The sequence below is a fragment of the Echeneis naucrates genome, chromosome 3 (genome assembly GCF_900963305.1).
Source record: "Echeneis naucrates chromosome 3, fEcheNa1.1, whole genome shotgun sequence".
NCBI classification, from domain to species: Eukaryota; Metazoa; Chordata; class Actinopteri; order Carangiformes; family Echeneidae; genus Echeneis; species Echeneis naucrates.
In genome coordinates, this window is record NC_042513.1 from 14217033 (window position 1) to 14234755 (window position 17723).

At 41.8% G+C, this 17723-nt stretch overlaps 2 protein-coding genes across 3 annotated transcripts; one reads left to right on the forward strand and one right to left on the reverse strand.

The window, feature by feature from the left end:
- The first annotated feature begins 633 nt into the window (after positions 1-633).
- kiaa0895l lies at positions 634-9224 on the forward strand. Of its 2 annotated transcripts, none has more exons than XM_029497791.1 (7): positions 634-763; positions 2250-3013; positions 3119-3262; positions 3750-3882; positions 4418-4723; positions 5062-5159; positions 5960-9224. In XM_029497791.1, exons 2-7 carry the CDS (start codon positions 2300-2302, stop codon positions 6119-6121), a joined length of 1557 nt encoding a protein of 518 aa, XP_029353651.1. In that variant the 5' UTR covers positions 634-763; positions 2250-2299; the 3' UTR covers positions 6122-9224. The 2 variants fall into 2 exon arrangements, with proteins under 2 accessions (XP_029353651.1, XP_029353652.1); XM_029497792.1 differs by having other exon boundaries at positions 638-763; positions 2253-3013.
- LOC115040771 (casein kinase II subunit alpha'-like) lies at positions 9005-17518 on the reverse strand. The gene is made up of 13 exons (XM_029497793.1): positions 16798-17518; positions 16241-16617; positions 15459-15570; positions 14042-14143; positions 13789-13839; positions 13555-13614; positions 12745-12828; positions 12016-12126; positions 11830-11931; positions 11621-11721; positions 10913-11061; positions 10321-10408; positions 9005-9879 (listed from the first exon to the last, which is right to left on the reverse strand). Exons 1-12 carry the CDS (start codon positions 16822-16824, stop codon positions 10335-10337), a joined length of 1350 nt encoding a protein of 449 aa, XP_029353653.1. The 5' UTR covers positions 16825-17518; the 3' UTR covers positions 9005-9879; positions 10321-10334.
- Positions 17519-17723: the final 205 nt, after the last annotated feature.

Consider the following 17723-nt stretch of genomic DNA (forward strand, 5'->3'; position numbering starts at 1 on the left):
TTATTATCCAAGAGAACATCAAGACAGAAAAGACGTATTTGTGTTGTTCTTGAGGTGATTTGAAATTTCTGTCTTTATCTGATAGAGTTTTTCTCGTTATTTTAGTCAGTGGTCATTTGAAATCAGCTCCAAAGCCTCTAACACTCTCAAATATCTTATTGCCCATGTTTTCTGTCTTCATTTTGTCACTCCAATAAACTCAGACCAAAAGCAACATTGAAAAAATGATCAAAGGTTGAAAATGAGCACAAGGGCCACCTTTGTCGGACGATGAGGACTGTTCCTGAAGCTCAGCACTGATCAATATAATCCAACTATATATAATTAAAAATAAAGCATTTGCATCTAAAGCACAGGCCAAAAGTTTGGACACACTTTCCTGTTCATTTGAATGGGAAGGTGCGTCCAAGCCTTTGTACGGTTTATGCAAAACAACAGAGGACAGATAAAATACACAAATCAAACACATTCAAACAAACAAACAAAACAAACACATCGACGGCCGTTTCCTGTCGTCTTTCCCCTCCGCGACCCCCCTCCTGCGTGCCGTACGTGATGGCGTTGTCTGCTACGTCACTCACGGCGGACCTCGAAGTGCGAGCCGCGTCATATCTTCCAACTCAGCCGCCGCTTCCTGGCCGGCCCGGGCAGCAGCTCCAGGCCCCGCTCCGCCCTGAACCGCTATCCGAGGACCGGCTCCTCCGCTCGGCGGCCGAGACCCGCAGTCCCTCAGCACAAGTCCCGGAGCCGGAGCCGGTGTGAGGTAAGTGTTGGTGTGTTTGTGTGTTTGTGTGTTTGTGTGTTTGGAGTTAAAGGCTAAAACTGACGGAATGAATCACTGCCGGATCACTTCTATTGTTAGTGCTGCCGTCTGTGTGGACACTTGATGAGACAGTGTCCACCTAATTTAAGGTCACTGTTTGGGGAACACGGAGGGACATTTGGTCCTCTGGAGCCTCAGACGCGATGGGCAGTCCAGCACAAACAGCCTCCTGAGGAAACCCGGGGAAAACCTTTTCTCTGGGCCCCGCAACCCCCCAGGTCGTCTAGTCATCCAGATAAAATGTAAAAAAAAAAAATCTTTTTCTTTAAAGCAAAAATCACATTTTCACTGGAAGCAGCTACGTAAAGGACACTTTCCATGACCTATCAGTAGGTAATAAAATGCTAACTTTGGGTTCTTGGAAGAAAAACAAGATAAGATAAGAAAACCCTTTGTTATTCCCTCAGCAAGGAAAATTGCAGGCACATTTGTGTCTTCTGGCATTTTATTCCCTTTAAATGGGCTTTGTGCTGCACAAAACAATAAGTTAAAACCTCAAAACACCAGAGTTCCCATCCCTGGATAAAAACCATAATAGGAAGCTCAGTACTCACAGTCCACTGAAAACATCAGCAACAGTTACAAAAAGTGTAAGTTTAATTTACTGTCTGTCTTTTTAATTTTAAAAATGCATTAATTCATTCTTCACTTTTGTACCACTTATCTGGGTGCAGTTATGAATATATACTGAGACAGAACTCCCACACTCCTTGTGTTGGCCTTGTGTCTCTTTTTTTCAATTCTCTGACTATGATGTTATAAGTGTTTGGGCTGCACTGTTAATTGAAATTGTAATTTGATGAGGCACAATATCCAAATTGCAGGAGCTGCTATGTTTTTAATAAAGCTAAAATATGTCAAAGCACTATTTTGAATTATTAGCACTTTGGATGTTATGGTGTCAGATACCTCATGTTCCCCAGAAATAAAGAGACATGATGTCAACTTAAAATTTCAATGTGAAAATAAAAGCAAAAATGGCCTTTCCATCTCAAATTGCAATATCTTCCTAAATGATTGAAAGTATGTTTTTTTTTTTTTTTTTTTTTAACATATTATGGTTATACAGAGGCTTTGGCATCAGATGCAGTATTTTTCATGTTAATTTGTTTGCCGTATTTTTTATCGCAAATTCACATCAAACTGCTTTCATCCAGAATGCATGTGCGATAGAGTATTTATTCCCCCAATGCTGGGTTAATAATAATTTTTTTTAATACAACTGTAAATAAATTCAGGGGTCAAGGGGTTGAAAATATAGTGATCATATTGTATATTGGTATGTTGATTCTTGATTGTATATCAAAAAGCATTTTGGTAATCCAGGTTTCACATCAGCAGCAGGCAGCAGAGCAACACCACCCCCATTTATCTCTCACGCTCAATCATTGATAAGCGGTAAACAACAATCTTTCTGTTCTGTTAGCAGTGTCAGGGCAGGAGCAGGGGGCAGCCTGAGGCGTAGCAGTCGTGGTGATGGTGTTGGACTCACGTGAAGTCTTCATGGATCAGGTTGAGGGTGAAAGCAATAGGAGGAGGAGGAGCTTGTTGGGGCCAGATGTCCGAGCAGATCCACCAAAAACCACCACAAGACTGACAGCCAAAAGGAGCAATGTTGCCAAGAAAGAGAAGGTGTCCCATAATGGACTCCCGGCCCAGACAAACAGCAGCCAGGTAGATAGGAGGTCATCATCATTAAAAGGTGAGTCCACGCCCAGACCACCACTCCGCCGCCCTCTCAGCTTGGAGATGACGCCCCAGCGCCTGAGAGGGTCTCAGGAGCAGATGACGGACAGGCGGATTGTGCAGCCTCCTTGGCGCAGTGGTTTTGCTGCCCCCTCACCCCCAGCTCGCAGCCTGACCAGCCCCAGCCTGGGTGCAGGAGGCTGGATGCGTCGCAGTGAAAGCACCTGCTCAGTCAACTACTCCCTGGGGCTACGGTGCGGCAAGGGGCAAATGCGACCTGCTACCTCCCTGCCGCACATAGCTAAAGGGCTGGGGTCCACAACAGGGCCTACGCCTTCCAGACCATGCCTGCTGGTCGCCCTCAGACCTCTTAACTTGGAGCAAGAGAAGGAGAATTTCTTTCAGTCGGACTACAAGTATGAGCCTCAGTTTGAGTATGCGCAGCCTGAGCCGCGAAGTGTTCTGGAGAAGTACCAGGAGGGCTCGGGCCTCTTCCTGGAACAGGTGCAGTATGTCAGGATCAAAGATCCAAGGCAACCTCTGCCTTCACATGACGATGGTGATGGTGATGATGACGGCGATGACAAAATGCTGTCTGTCTCTCTGCAGGCGGTTGGAATCATGGAGTGCGTACTGAGGAAGTTTGGCTCCTATGAGAACTTTGAGGAAGTGACGGGAGGCAGCGTGCTGCCTAAAAGTCAGGTCTGGGCTGCTGTGCGCAAATACCTGCAGAGAGAGGGCTGTGTGGGAGAGGTGAGTGCAGTGCTTTGGATTAGGGAAATATATAAGCCTCCTGCATTTTTAGCCTGGACCTGCCAAATTAAGTTGATCTAAATTTAGACATGTCAAATCTATGTGTTTAGCACAGCGACTCATCTATACAATATCCCCTTAATGTATGGCTTCAAATAAGTGTTCTGAATAAACGGTTAATCATAAAGGTCACTCTGAGGTACACGTTCAACTGATTTAAAACAATTAGGCTGGAGTGAGAGTTAAATTTGACATAGATGAAAAAACAAACAAAAAAATCACTGCTGAACATGACAAATGTGACACTTCGTCCCTGAAGGCATCAACACTGTTAGAAAGCTGCTGTTCAACTCAGGTAGACACTCCTCGCTCAGACTGGATGAGTACCATGCAAACCAAAAAGGATGCAATGTCTGGAAAATAAAGAATGAATTGTCAAAGATAGTGAAGATGGTGGCAGTGATGGCATCTTTGCTTGTGTCTTCAGGTTGTGGTGCGTCTGTCTGACGAGCTTCTGTCTCAGGCAGTGATGGTGGTGGAGAGCTGCCGCCCCACTCTGACCATCAACCTGGCCGGGGCTCGACAGCATTGGCTGGAGGGGATGCTCAGGCATGAGATCGGTAACTTCCCCTCACATTTGGACGTGATAAATAAATATGAAAAAAAAAAAAAAGATGTGGTTAATATGTCCAAAGGTTTGAATACTCAGGATGGCTGTGGCTCAGGAGGTCTTGGGGCAGAATGGGAGTAAATCCTTTCCAAGTTCAACATCCAAGAGTGGAGGCTGTTACAGCTGCAGATTAATACCTGTGATGTGATGTAATGAGATATTCAAGTGTAGAGGAAAGCGGTGGACCATGATTACAGCTGGAACGGTCGTTTTTGCTCTTTTTTTTTTTTTCTTGCCACTTCCACAAAATAAATGTGTTTCTTTGCATTTATTTGTAGGTTGAGGTGTCTTGTAACAGATAAAAAAAAAAAAAAAAATCAAAAATCAATCAATCAAAATAGCCCATATAACTTATCGTTATACTTTGATCAGTTGCAACCCAAGTACAGAATAAGTATCCCGGGACAATAAAGGTTTCTAAAGTTGCATTTCCTGTTAATTACTTACCGAATTCAGTTTGATTCAAATGTGTGTCATCTCCTCAGGGACACATTATCTACGAGGCGTTAACAACAACCTGCAGCCGTGGGCAACCGCAGAAGGCAGGAAGCAGTTTGGCCTCAAGCCAGCCAATCCCACTGAGGAGGGCCTTGCCAGCCTGCACAGTGTGTTGCTACGGAAGCAGCCTTACCTGTGGCGTGCGGCTCTGCTCTACTATACGGTGTATCACGCAGCCAGCATGAGCTTCAGTCAGCTCTTCAGTCACATTGCGCGCTTCGTCCAGGATCCAGGCGTCCGCTGGGAGTACTGTCTGAGGGCCAAGAGGGGACAGACGGACACCTCACAACCTGGTAAACACACACACGGGGACCAAGGTTTGATTTTAAAAACAAACCGAAATTCTAGATTTTATGGCCAATGAGTATCTTTGTATCAATCCAACAAATACAAGAAGTCAGTTTGAAATCAATGGTTGTTTCGAGAATAGAAATGCCAGGTAAAGTATGGTATTATTACAACCCTGCCCCTGATGAGGAGAAAAGAAAGAAATGAAAGGTCATCAGAAAATGATATAACTCAGTCATTCATCGTAGTTTCAGGTCTATCTCTCTGCCTATCTATGCTAATGACTGTGGGTGTGTGTGTAAACTGCTCCTTTCAGTCTCCTTGTTGTGTCATTCTGTCTCAGGTTGCTTCAGTAAAGATCAAGTTTACCTGGATGGGATCCTGAGGATTCTTCGCCATCGACGGGCCATCGATTTCAAGATGTTGACATCATTAGGAAAGGTCAGCATTGACTCATTCAAATAAGGGACTTTATCAACCACGCAGAGCTGCATGTGAACTTTATTTCTATATCACCTTTCAGGAGTGTACATAAAAAAGCAAGTGCTAATAAGAGCATCGGGATCAGTGCAACATGAAACCAATGCCATATTAAGTCTAAAAAATACAAAATAATTAACCATTAAAATCTGAAGTTTGAGTCCAGGGTGAACCCGTCCTGACCCGAAACATTAGCTGGAATTGGCTCCAGCCCCCCTGTGACCCTGCGACCCTGACGGACAAGCAGCGTAGATAATGAAATGAGATGAAATGTGAGATTTGTAGTGTTGTGGATGAATTAAAAGGGAGCAGATGTAGAATGACTTTCTGGACAGTTACTTCTGCTGCAGGCCACTAAGGTGATTTAAAAAAAAAAAAATCAGCCTCGCACTAATGTGGTGATTAGACTTGTGATCATGAAAGGAGCTTATACGCTTCCTATTTTTATCTCCTTTAGCATAGGAAGCAGAGGATCTCCCTAAGTAAGAGTGGGGAAAGGAAAAGGCTCATCTCAGGCCTCTCATACTAACAGGCTGGCTGTTTTCAGGCAAACACTGAGAAATTAAAGCGCACAAGGCTTGATGGTGGGCCCAGGTGGTCTGGCCTTCAAGCAGTCACTTTGTTGTGACATCACAAAGTTACGCAGGTCCTGATGGCTGGTTTTAAGGCTCGGTTTCTGCATACTGTACAGGCTGTGAGCATGTGACACGTATACCTTTAGCCTGGACCTTACTGACACACTGCCTCCTTTACCTCTGCAGGTCTCTTACGAAGACGTGGAGAGGCTGAGACATCTGGCTGTACTTCACAGGACCAGGATCCCACACTTTATGCGCGACCCGGAGCGGTACCTCCAACACCTGGATCACATTGTTGCTGTCAACGAACTGGATGACTCGACATTAGAGCATCTGCTTCCCTGACTGTCCCCACACCATCTGGAGCCCAGAAGAAGAAGACCTGGAGGATGCTGTTACACGTACTGTATAGCGTGGTGCCCTGAATCTCATGTGAAACATCCAGTATCCAGTAGAAGCTTTATTTGAGCAATTTTTTTTTTTTGTAAAACTTGAACAAAAAGGGACATATACACTAACACCTCTATCTATATTTTCACTTTTGTCCGATGCATGTTTATGTAGCTTTTTCACAGAGCCTACTGCAGTTCAAGTGCCCCTCCCCGTCCACCTGCATATACTCCCACTATGAAGTTACCTCAATATTGCATCTCTACGATATAACCAACATGATATATGTAGACTCATACATAATCACTGCACCCATGGTCTGTACGTGACACTGCTAACATGTCACGTACAGCTTGAAGCATAATTCATAATCACATGCTTTATTTATGCAAGTATTTAAGGTTTTTTACTTTGAGAGAACAGACTGAATGCTTCTGGTATTAGCTTTCTATCTTCTTTTTTTAAGATTTTTTATGCCTTAGATTGTTTGCATTTTAAAAAGGACACCAAGGACATGCTATTTCATAGCCCAGGGGAAATGGCAACTGAGGCCATGAATCTTTAAAATATCAAGTGCCAATGGACCCAGTCAGAACTTCAAATATTCCCCAGGCAGGTTTTCAAATATCAGTGTTCCTAAGGCGATAATCAGCTGTTATTTTTGTCTTACTAGTGTCCTTGGTGGTCTTTGGATATCAGTATGCTACTGTGTTGTGACCTGTTCCTGAGCTCCCACCTCTGCACAGCAACCAAACGTTTTCTTCTTTTGTTTTTTGGCTACGTTAAAGGGACAGTTCAACATTTCTGAAAATATGTTTATTATGCTTATTAGCGAAGTAAAAAGGACAGTCGACTGTTTACCTGTAGACTAGAAACTGTGTTTGGGCGCAGCAGGTCAGGTCTGTCAAGACTTACAGCGTTTGCCCAGTAAAAGTTAAAAATACACATCACTTAGAATACTGAAGTGGAAGTGATTTCAGAGCAGCTATCTGTCCCATCGAGGATCGGACACTTATTTGTAGCCATGTAATACTGCCCTCCTCTGGTGGCAGCGAGGAACCTTCCCGACCAAATAGCTTGACTTGTAGCAGCTGTCATTTCCCATTGTGTCCTGTTGACATATCTGAACTGGTCAAGCAGATGATCCTTGGAGCTATTCACTGGGGGTTCTACTGCCTGTGCTGAGCAAGCTGCCCCTAACTCAGCTTTTACTGTGTTGAGATCAGTTATATTATTTCAGCATCTTAAGTAGACCCAGTGACCCTTTTCTTGACTCAGCCCTCCAGCTCCTGATCCAGGTCTGGCTTCCCTGCTGTCAGTGATAACGCTCTTAGATGGTCTTCAATCAGCCCATTGTCACCTGAACCAAGTTCATGTCCCAAATGCTCCTTCAGAGGGCCTTCTGGGTCTGTCACATCGACCTGACCTCGGTCATTCAGCTCTATGCTCCTTTTAACCACTGTGTCCCTTCATGAATGTGGTCTGTAAACAAGGCCATCTCAGTCCAAACTGTTCTGGTCTGATTCCCTGATGGTGGAACCAGCTCCTGTGAAGTCTCTCAGAGCAGGGACCAGGTTCTTCGTGTGAGAGAACCTCCTTAAACCCTGAGATGTCTAATTGGGACCTTAGTTGCACTTTTTCACATGATCACTTGCACTTATTGAATATAGAATTTAAGCCCTCTGCTGCAATGAGGCTTTGCTGATGTCCCTCATTGCTGTGTCTGCCAGACAGCACTAATTGGAAATCAGAATTCGGTTTTTAACCAAGGAGGATTTCACTGACACGAAAATTTTGCTGTGAAGTTTTGGTGCAATACAATAAACTGTTAACTCAAAGCCATCTGAGGTAAAGTATGAATTAAACTTTTTTCCAACAAAATATTTTCAATGAAAATATGGATAAATATGTAGAATTTGAAAGACAAAGTGAGCTAGGGACTGCTTTTAATGTTTACTGCAGAAATCTGCCAGCGACTGTTTGTAGTATTCAATATCAGTATAATCCATGTTTTGATGCTGGATCTGAAGCTGAGCAGGAACAGAAATCTTGATGGCCTCAGCAGGTACATTACTTCCTGCAAAAAATGTTGTCCTCGCATTTCCGACGGAGCCAGGCTGGCTGTTGCCCCTTCTTCTCAGTCTTAGTGCTCAGCTCACTGCAGCTGGTTATTAGCTTTATATTGGCCAGTTGTACTGAAGACTCTTCTTATATAACATTTAACACTTTTCCTAAATGTGAAACTGTTCCTTTAACATTTAGATAAAGTGCCTACGTGGCATCTCAAAAACACTGCTCGGCTTTTTGAAACGCAGCCAAACTCAGCCAGTTACTGTCCATCATCCTCCAGATGAGTGGCTGGCTGAGCAGGATGTCGGGGTATTGTGGGCGTGCCTTCGATGGGTGTAGAGCTCATCTGCTGTAGCTAGCCATGTGTTTGTAAGCTGCTTTTTACTGTGTTTGACTCTAAAAACGTCAGATGTCATTCAGGGCATTCATTATGGGCCATGTTGTCTGTGAGCAGAAATTAGCTCTAACAGACAAAAAAAAACTAGGTCACAGCGAAAAGGGACAAGTGCTGGCCAGGATCAGTCACTGCAACAGTCCCACTTTTTAACTTCAACACTCAGCCAAAATGTGAACTGCTCGTCTGTGATGCATTTGAAATACTTGGATTTGACGGTTATATGATTGAAACTTACTCTGCTGTGTTTACAATTTTAGCCATTTGAGCAAGTGAACACGTTTTAGATCTGAGCCGTCTGCTGATCTCACCAACTTGGGCCCTAAACGAATGCACCTATTTGTAACACACGAATGTTGCACAAGTACTTTATGTTCTGGAAAATGCCTTGACTTTCCAGTTTATTTATTAAAAAGTACACACACACTTGAAGAGCACTCTGGTTTGTTTCATGATGCGCTGCAAAGAGCACTGATGACCTTGACAAGCAAAAATTCATTCAAGCACAGGATCTGCTTAGAAATCCTTATATTTTGAAGTTTTCCTCAGTATCAAAGTCAAAACTGACTGCCACCTGTCCATGCACTGCAAAGAGAAACAGCCCGGTTAAATGCCTTTTAATATACTGTCAATCACTTTAAGTTTACAACGAGAACTTTTACACCACCTTTTTGAGTAAATTAAGTTGCAGCATTAAGAGCTACTGTTTAACTTTAACACCTCTGGACTGTAGGTTTGTTCACTTGACTAAAAATCCAGAGTTCCACCTCTGCAATAGTTCCTGAGTGAAGAAAACTCCATCACACGTTTAAATAAAAATGGTTTATTCTCTTTCAATATAGCTTTTGTTCTATCTAGCAGAAAAGAGCCTCCATGCCACTCAGTGCTAAAACCTGGAACTGGATCTCAGGTCACCACAGTACCGCAATAACTGACAAGTGTCTGAACAGCAACGACAGCGGCTTGATTCCGATCCAACAGTCAGTTCGCTCATTTTAAAAACAGGTTGAGGGAGTAGAGTTGGGAGGGAAGGAGGGAGAGGATTGGATCTGACTTCAGATCTGATTTATTATAGTGACTTGGACCGAGCAGCGCAGATTTCCCCTGGAGCTCTGTTTTTGGAGAAGTTTAATCCGTGCGAGTTTGTTTATGCTGCAAAAGTTGACATCTTAGTCCGGTATGGCTGTTGATGTGGAAGCAGAGGTTTCTGCCACGAAAAGGTCAAAAGTTGAGGTAACAAAGATTCTTCCTGAAGAAAAGACACACTATTAGTAACGGTAATGGTTACAGTAATAGATTTTTGATGATAGGGAAATATGCTGCTGTTGAATAGTGTTAAACATTGAGGCATTTGTTTTCTTTACACTCATTTACAGAAATGAGACAAACTAGTAGAAACATACATAAACTAATGATTACAAGGTTTAATCTGTAAAACCCTGAATGGAAACAACATTTAACCTTCACCAATTTATGGTACTTGACTGCATTAGGTTCTATCTAGCCATTATCTGCTGCTAGTACCATCAGGTCAGATTAGTCCCATTTTGCATGAGGAGTCCCGACATTCAGAGGCCAGAAGATATAACAAGAAATTAAAACGTATCTCTTGAAGTGTCTTCCCTTTACTTTTATTGCTTAAGAAATTTGTACAGATGTGTATGTTTCAAAATGATGCTGTGTGTTTTACCTGCTCTCTGGATATCATGTTGCATTGGAGCTGCTTATTGCCTTTGTGCTGTCTGTGTTAGCATTAGCATGTTCTTTCACCACGGGGTCTGAGGAACAAAGACACAGTCACTGCCACTTCATCTACAACAGCCTACAACAAACTTTGTCACCAACAGCAGGACGACGCTGCTGACGAAGCGCTGCCTCAGACAGACAGTAAGACACTGGGCGTTTGGGTGTGGACATTAAAAGGCTCATTGTCTTACAGTTGTCAGTGAAACATTTACATTCATTTCACACAGAGGCTGCAGTCCAGGAGCCTGTAACCATCCGATTTTCCATCCATGGCCTGAACGCTCTTGGAATATGTTTCATCTTAACACCGTGCACAGTGTTACACAGCTGAACTAGAATGACTATACATTCACCGATTAAACACACCATCTTTACAGCCCTCATTCACAAAAAATGTGTCAGAATGAAACGATACACGATATTAGAACCTGCTTTATGTTATATGTTTTACAAGATTACTTTTCTTCTCATGGCTATTTTTGAGTAGATGTTAACAGGACTGAGAGCCAGTCCCTTCGTGTGCAGATGACACTTACAGAAATAGGGATGCTGCATGGCCTCGGCTGCTGTCAGCCTCTGCTGATGGTCGTAGCGCAGCAGCTTGTCCAGCAGGTCCAGAGCTTCTGGGCTCACTAAGTGCTGGTTCTCTGACTGGATGAACTGCTCCCAACGCTTCCGTGTTTGTCTGGATGTAAACAACCAACAAGAATCAACTGGGTACACATTGTGACAGTGCCCATCAATGTATGAGGTCCGACAGTCAAATTGCCTCCTCTATCCATCTACTAACACCCGCACAGTTAACGTGTGGTACCAACAATTCAGACACAAACAAGTAATAATGCCACAGCACACAATGTGACACTCTCATAGCTACATTTCAGTGACTTTATGAACATTAGCGTTAAACACTAAAAGCATGACGCTTAAAGCATGAGATCGAGCAGCTTCTACACAACATGGATGAATTACTCTGACAAGAGACTGCCAGCAAACACAGGTTATAAAAAATAACAAGGCCACTCACAAAATTATAGGTCCTGGAAGAGAGTTGTTATAAGGGAAGTTATGTACAAGCCCCATTGGCTACCTTAATCCAGCAGAGTGTGTGTATGTACACACGCTTTTATATTTTAACAGCAAAGCTTCTAATTAAAATGTTGATGAATTGAGCTCAGTGAAGTTGACTGTTTTGTTTCAGGTTAAATTCATTCTCCTCTTTACCCCCCCCAGCTGACACTCACTGTCCCAGCAGATCTTTGAAGCGAGTATCCAGTTCTATGTGATACTTGTGCAGGTAGCCAAAGAGCTCGTCGGTGCCGAGAACCTTAGCGATGCGAACCAGCTGGGGAACAAGATTGGTGCATGTTTAATACATCAGCTACATGCTGAGGATGCATCAACAACAGACTGACTTTAATGTGCCATTTCTGCTACTGGTTTGGTTGGATACCTGATCATAGTTGTCCTGGCCATGAAAAAAAGGTTCCTTCAGAAAAATCATGCTGGCCAACATGCAGCCTAGACTCCACATGTCCAAACTGTAGTCATACATCTGGAAAAAGTCAGGAGACGTTACTGTAACAGATCATTCAGAGAGTATGTGTGTTTTCCCCTCAATTATCAGACCACAGGGTACCTGATAGTCCACTAGCAGCTCAGGGCCTTTGAAATAGCGGGAGGCCACCCTGACGTTGTATTCCTGAGCAGGATGGTAAAATTCTGCCAACCCCCAGTCTATGAGACGAAGCTGAGAGAGAGACAGGAAATTGACATCATTCTGGTTTAGATTACAAGATGGCATCACAGCTGGAAGAGGAACACTGAGACTGGGGACATTTTCTGAAGTCTCACCTCTGAAGTTACATTATTCTGACGTAATGCAGTGGTGTTTTTTCCTCTATCATTTTACCATCAAATAAAATTACTGTAATATTATGTTAGTCATATAATTATCAATGTTCTGTTTTAAAAGAAGCCAATGAAATCAAGCATATTTTAACTTTGAGCAGAGTTTGGCATTTCTGGTTATTTACCAATTTACTTTTTTACTGGAAATTAAAAGGAAGCACTGAGTGGAGATATGGTCAGTAAACAGTTTATCTTGTATAAATAAACAGCTAGCCTGGTGCTAGTACTCCCTCTAATAAGATTGACTGATATTTTGGCCCTGACCATCAATGATTAATCTTTTCAGTAAAATCCTCATATAAGCAACTTCTGTCATTCTCTGGGTTAGAAGAACAAGTCCATAGTGTAACAAGGACATTTGTATCATTGCTTTACAGTCCTACAGTTGGAGCAGTCCATGTGAATTAGAATTGGGGGGGAGGGGAAAAAAAAAAAAAGAGAAATGAATGAGCAGTACCTTCCTCAACTGGTGGTCAATCATCACGTTGTGGGGTTTCACATCTCTGTGCATGATTCCCATACTGTGACAGTAGTCCAGAGCCTTGAAGACAGCACAAAGACACGTTCAGAACTGTCGAAAACTATCATCTGCCCAGCATTAGTAATTTTTGTGGTCTTAGACCAGTTTTTTCATCAGTCTCCATCTCTACACAAGCTCAGGCCTCAGCCTTTAAGCCAATAAATAACATACAAGGTGAAATAATCTCTCATAATAAATATTACACCTCTACTTAGCTTAGCGCTCCAACAAACAATTGTTTCTGTTTCTCATATTTCACGTGATACAGCATTAACATTAACTTTTATGCAAGATAAAACCATATCACAGATACATTTTTAACACTACAATTATAACTTTACCACTTAGGAGATGGATAATAGATAAACAGAGAAAATTTTCAAGCAAACATGACATTTTCTTCTGGTTTTGTCTTTTACAAAAATTTACTCAACATATTTCAGATTAATTCTGGACAAATTGAGCACTTTGAAGAAGAAACTTCCAACTATTAACTGATTTAGAAAGCAATTCTCTATTTAGAATTAAGAATAGCAACAAATCCTCATCGTAGACCTCTGAAACAGGGAGTGCTGTGTCTGATAAATTATGATTAGGTGTTGGTCATAGGTACTTCTTATTGAAACACAAAAACCGCATTTTGCCAAAAGAAACAAATTTTAGTGCCAATTAATCACAGCAGTAATGACTTCAGCCTCGTGTGATCTGAGGTTAAGTTCACTAAATAACTTCTGTCAATGTTTTTACCTTGAGCAGCTCATACATGTAGTAACGGATATCATAGTCTGTCAGCTTCTGGTAAAGCTCCTGTCAAACAGATAAAAGATGCTCGATGAAAAAACATTTAAGTGCAACTAGACTGTGCATGAAGAGCATCAACTGGTGGTTATGCGCAGTATTAATGATGAATATCAATGCGTTCGCGTGGACAGTATCTCTGCTGGTAGTTCTGCATGTATGATGTCAGCCAAACTAAAATACCTTAAAATCTGTGTTATTGATGCACTCAAAGACAAGCGCTGGTGTTCTGGACTGCAAAGAGAGGACAACACAAGGCTTAACTGAGGTGGACGGCAGGTAGGTGGAGATCCATAATCACTGGGCACTCACACGCCACACAGTCTAACACCCATATGTACACAGACTCACACACATGTACAGTTACAAGCAGGACTGGATTATCACTACGAGCAGGCAGACATGCAGCACGATGACTGAGGGTTTTTAAATTCACCACTGGGTCTTTGACAGTGTCGACGAGCCGGATTATGTTGGTTCCCCCGCGAAGGATTTCAAGAATTTTGATTTCCCTTTTGATCTTCTTCTTCTTGACGGGCTGTGTATATAAAAATAAATTTATTAAAAAAAAAAAAAAAGAAAAAAAAAAGTTCAACACAGCAATCCACATGTAGAAGAAAAACTCAAATACTAATAGTATTTAAAAAACAAACAAACAAACAAACCAATCCAAAAACCACAACACTCAGTACTGCCAAGTGCATAACACCTTTTTCATGGCTGACAATCAAGTAAAAGAGGAAAAGAAAACCACAACTCCTCAGAACAATAATTTATTGACATTTAAAGTCAGTAACTTTAATTCTTAGTATGATAATCTGATACAGTGACCGGGACCTGCCTGCCTGATCATCTTGGAGCAGAGCCCCCCGTATGGTGAGGCTGGACAACATCTTATTTGGAGGCTGACCAAAAAAAAAAAAAAAAAAAAAATCCAGATTGGAGAATGGAGCAGGATTGATTGCAGGACTGGTGGAGACCATAACAGCTTCAGCTAGGTGTAACTAATAAACTGAGATGGACAGGATAAAGGTTTGTGTGATTTTTTTTTTTTTTTTTTTTAAATCTCACTGCCCGCAGTGACCTGGGAGAGTAAACTGCGTGCGCGCGCTGAAGCCAGTTGACTATATCCACAGGATTGCGTGAAATGAGCTGAATAATTCGGTGTTTTCCTCGATGCATGCCAGATGTTGCAATCATGGTTTCAGTACATTAAAGTTCCTTTGTACTCAAAATTCTTTTGCTTGCTGTTCCTTCACAGATATTTGAGCTTCTCTGAAAGATGACCATACAGCTTGACTCATTGAGGAAAGTTTTCTGTCATTCATTTATTAATAAAGATTAGTGTTTTATTTTTTTTTCTCCAGAAATTGAGTCTGTTCTGTCATTAATCTGAAAAAATACATAAATAAATAAAATGGCAGTAATTACTGAGCTCCTTCTACTTCCATCATTTTAAGAACATGCATATTCACCCTTCATTTCACAACATGAAAAGCTACTTCCTCCCTAGCTGCTGTGCAGATGTTTTGCTCTTTTGCAACTCAACAAAATCTATTGATATGAACTTTCCTTTATGTGGAGCTGAAACAACACTTAATGTGAATGGGAACAGCTGTAACATAATACCAAACTACAATTGTCCAGTTTGAATATCCAGCTCACTTAACATGATGATAAAGAAACATAGAATAAAATTTCCAACAGCCTTACATCTTGAACTGCAAAATAAAGTAAAGATGGATGCTGATTATAAACGGGAGGAAAAAAAACAACAAAAAAAACCCAACAAAAAACAAGCAACACAATCTCCTACAAAAATATAGAGAGATAAATCCTATACAGGGACTCACTTTGAGGATTTTCACCACCACCTTTTCATTGCTTGTCACATTTATGGCCTCGAATACTTCACTGTACTTCCCTCGACCCAGTTTACACACCAGCTGATAGTTGTCTTGATTGCTGAGGACAAAAGGTGGAGATATTTGGATGTAATTTAAAATCAACTTTTAACATAATTGTAAGATAACATGCAAACTGATAAAAACCAAAGTTAAAAACAGCTAGCTCAGAATTGACTCAAATGATTAATTTTGATAGTAAATTAGGAATTTATGACTTTATTATTTTAGTTTTTTTATAACTAAACTGAACCAGTTTGTCTTTTTGGTCATTGGTCAGATAATACATACCATTTGACCACCTTGACCTTTGGTGAATATGGAGGTGGATTTAGCGGTTTTTACTGAGACTTTAGATTTAAATGATCTCTCATAATTTTTTGCTGGTTTAATGAATGTTGTGAAGTTTTGAGCTGTTATATTCCTTACATGTAATAGGGTTGTAATATAAGACTAAAGTTTCAGGTGTTTGTTTATTTACTCATTCAATTAAATCAATGATGAGCAAAAAAAATCTCAGAATTGTGAAAACTATACTTCACTAGTTCTGTTGTCTTTTGGACCCCACTGAATTAATTTGTGTATTCTGCAGTATTTTCATGTTTTTGCTCAGTTTTCACATCAGTTTCACATTACTTTGATGTATTATGGATGAAAACAGTCAGAACACCCCATGATACTGCTACCTCTAAATACTTTGATTTTTGTGTATGTGACCCGTTCAACTGTACCTCCAGTTTGGCACATGTGCATCATAGTCCCAATATTCCCTGTTCTTCTGTGTGTTGACATCGGTGTACACCCGAGCCTTGCTGCTGGCCGGCATGGATCCGGGCATCACTAGCTTTGAGGCTCCGTGTCGAGGCCCTTTACCTCCCACTGAATACTTGTTGGCTTGATATTGGATGGCAGCACACCCACTCTCCAGAACACGTGGCACTAAGATCCCTTTGCTGAGCTTACCATTGGCTTTGGCTGCTTGCTGCCTCTGGAGAAAGGCGTTAGGCCGGTCTAATTCAGCTGTTGTGCAGACAGACAGAGCTACAAGGACTGAGTGTGCGAAGCCCCTGAGTAGGTAGTTGGGCAGGATGGGATGAAGACCCGCCAGCTGCAGGACAAGGAAGACAGGGAAGATGAGAGGAAGCTTAGGAAGAGAAAGGGATTAAAATAAAAAGATCCTGACATAAGTAAGAGTACATTTCCATCAACACAAGTTGATATATTGCGTACAATTTGTGATTCTAAAAACATACAACCATTGGTGTTTACAGTACTCCTCCTCCATCACCTGACATGGCAGTTTGGAATGGGTCATCCATACTGCTCTGCTGTGATGCTGTTCTCAGTTATGAAGATGAGCACTAAATCAATGCGAGACATTTACTTTGTGAAAACGCACACACAAAAATGCAATTTCACTGCTCTTTCTTCATCAAATCACATTTGAAAAGACATCTGTTCAATGGGGACACCCAACAGAGTCTTTGCTGGAGTTCCTAGATCCAGACCACAGTAGACTAGCTCAACCTGAAAAACCACAGAACCAGCTGGACCCACCTGCCGCACAGGTTTGAGACAGAAATTAGCCACTGCCCTTTACTAGCTGTCTTACCTGGACCACTTTCCTTAAACTCAACAATCTCCTCATTGTAGCTTGGAAATGGGGATTTTGCTTTTTGCAATGTTAAGACTTGGATCAGATCAATATGGAGGCTTTTTCCAGACCCAAATTCCTGTTATGGTTAATTTTCTATTACCAAAAAACAAACCCAAACAAACCACACAAGAGAGAAAATAGTAAATTACAATGCATTTTCTCGCTCCAGACCACAAAGAGGTAAACAGCACAAAAGGCCTGGTCTAAAGCACTAAAACTTTTTATCCTAATGAAACCCGACAAAACATTTTTTCAGAGTCAAAGCCCGAGAGGAGCGCGTCACGACATGGGCCCTTTTCAAAGCAGCCACAAAATGGCTCTTTGCACTTTAGCCGAGCCGAGTTAACATCAATATTCCTGCTTACCGCCAAATCAGCTCAACATCTAATTCATCCGGGGAGCTCCAGCATCTTTTACGACCATTTAATCCGACGCTAACTAGCTAGCCGTTTATTAAGGTAGCCGAGGTTACTTAGCAACACTCACAATAATTGAGCTAGAAGCTCGCGTGCGATACGGAAGATAAATAAATTCTGTCGCTGCGTTGCATTTAACAG

What these genes read in the sequence shown, in the direction of transcription:
- kiaa0895l (XM_029497791.1), top strand. Translation starts at nt 2,300, where the DNA reads ATGGTGTTGGACTCACGTGAAGTCTTCATGGATCAGGTTGAGGGTGAA. An exon ending in GAGAGGGCTGTGTGGGAGAG is followed by an intron (nt 3,263 to 3,749) that starts GTGAGTGCAGTG and finishes TTGTGTCTTCAG; the next exon opens with GTTGTGGTGCGTCTGTCTGA. An exon ending in GACGGACACCTCACAACCTG is followed by an intron (nt 4,724 to 5,061) that starts GTAAACACACAC and finishes ATTCTGTCTCAG; the next exon opens with GTTGCTTCAGTAAAGATCAA.
- LOC115040771 (XM_029497793.1), bottom strand. Translation starts at nt 16,824, where the DNA reads ATGACCCATTCCAAACTGCCATGTCAG. An exon ending in ATTCCAAACTGCCATGTCAG is followed by an intron (nt 16,618 to 16,797) that starts GTGATGGAGGAG and finishes CTTGTCCTGCAG; the next exon opens with CTGGCGGGTCTTCATCCCAT. An exon ending in TCAATAACACAGATTTTAAG is followed by an intron (nt 13,615 to 13,788) that starts GTATTTTAGTTT and finishes TCTGTTTGACAG; the next exon opens with GAGCTTTACCAGAAGCTGAC.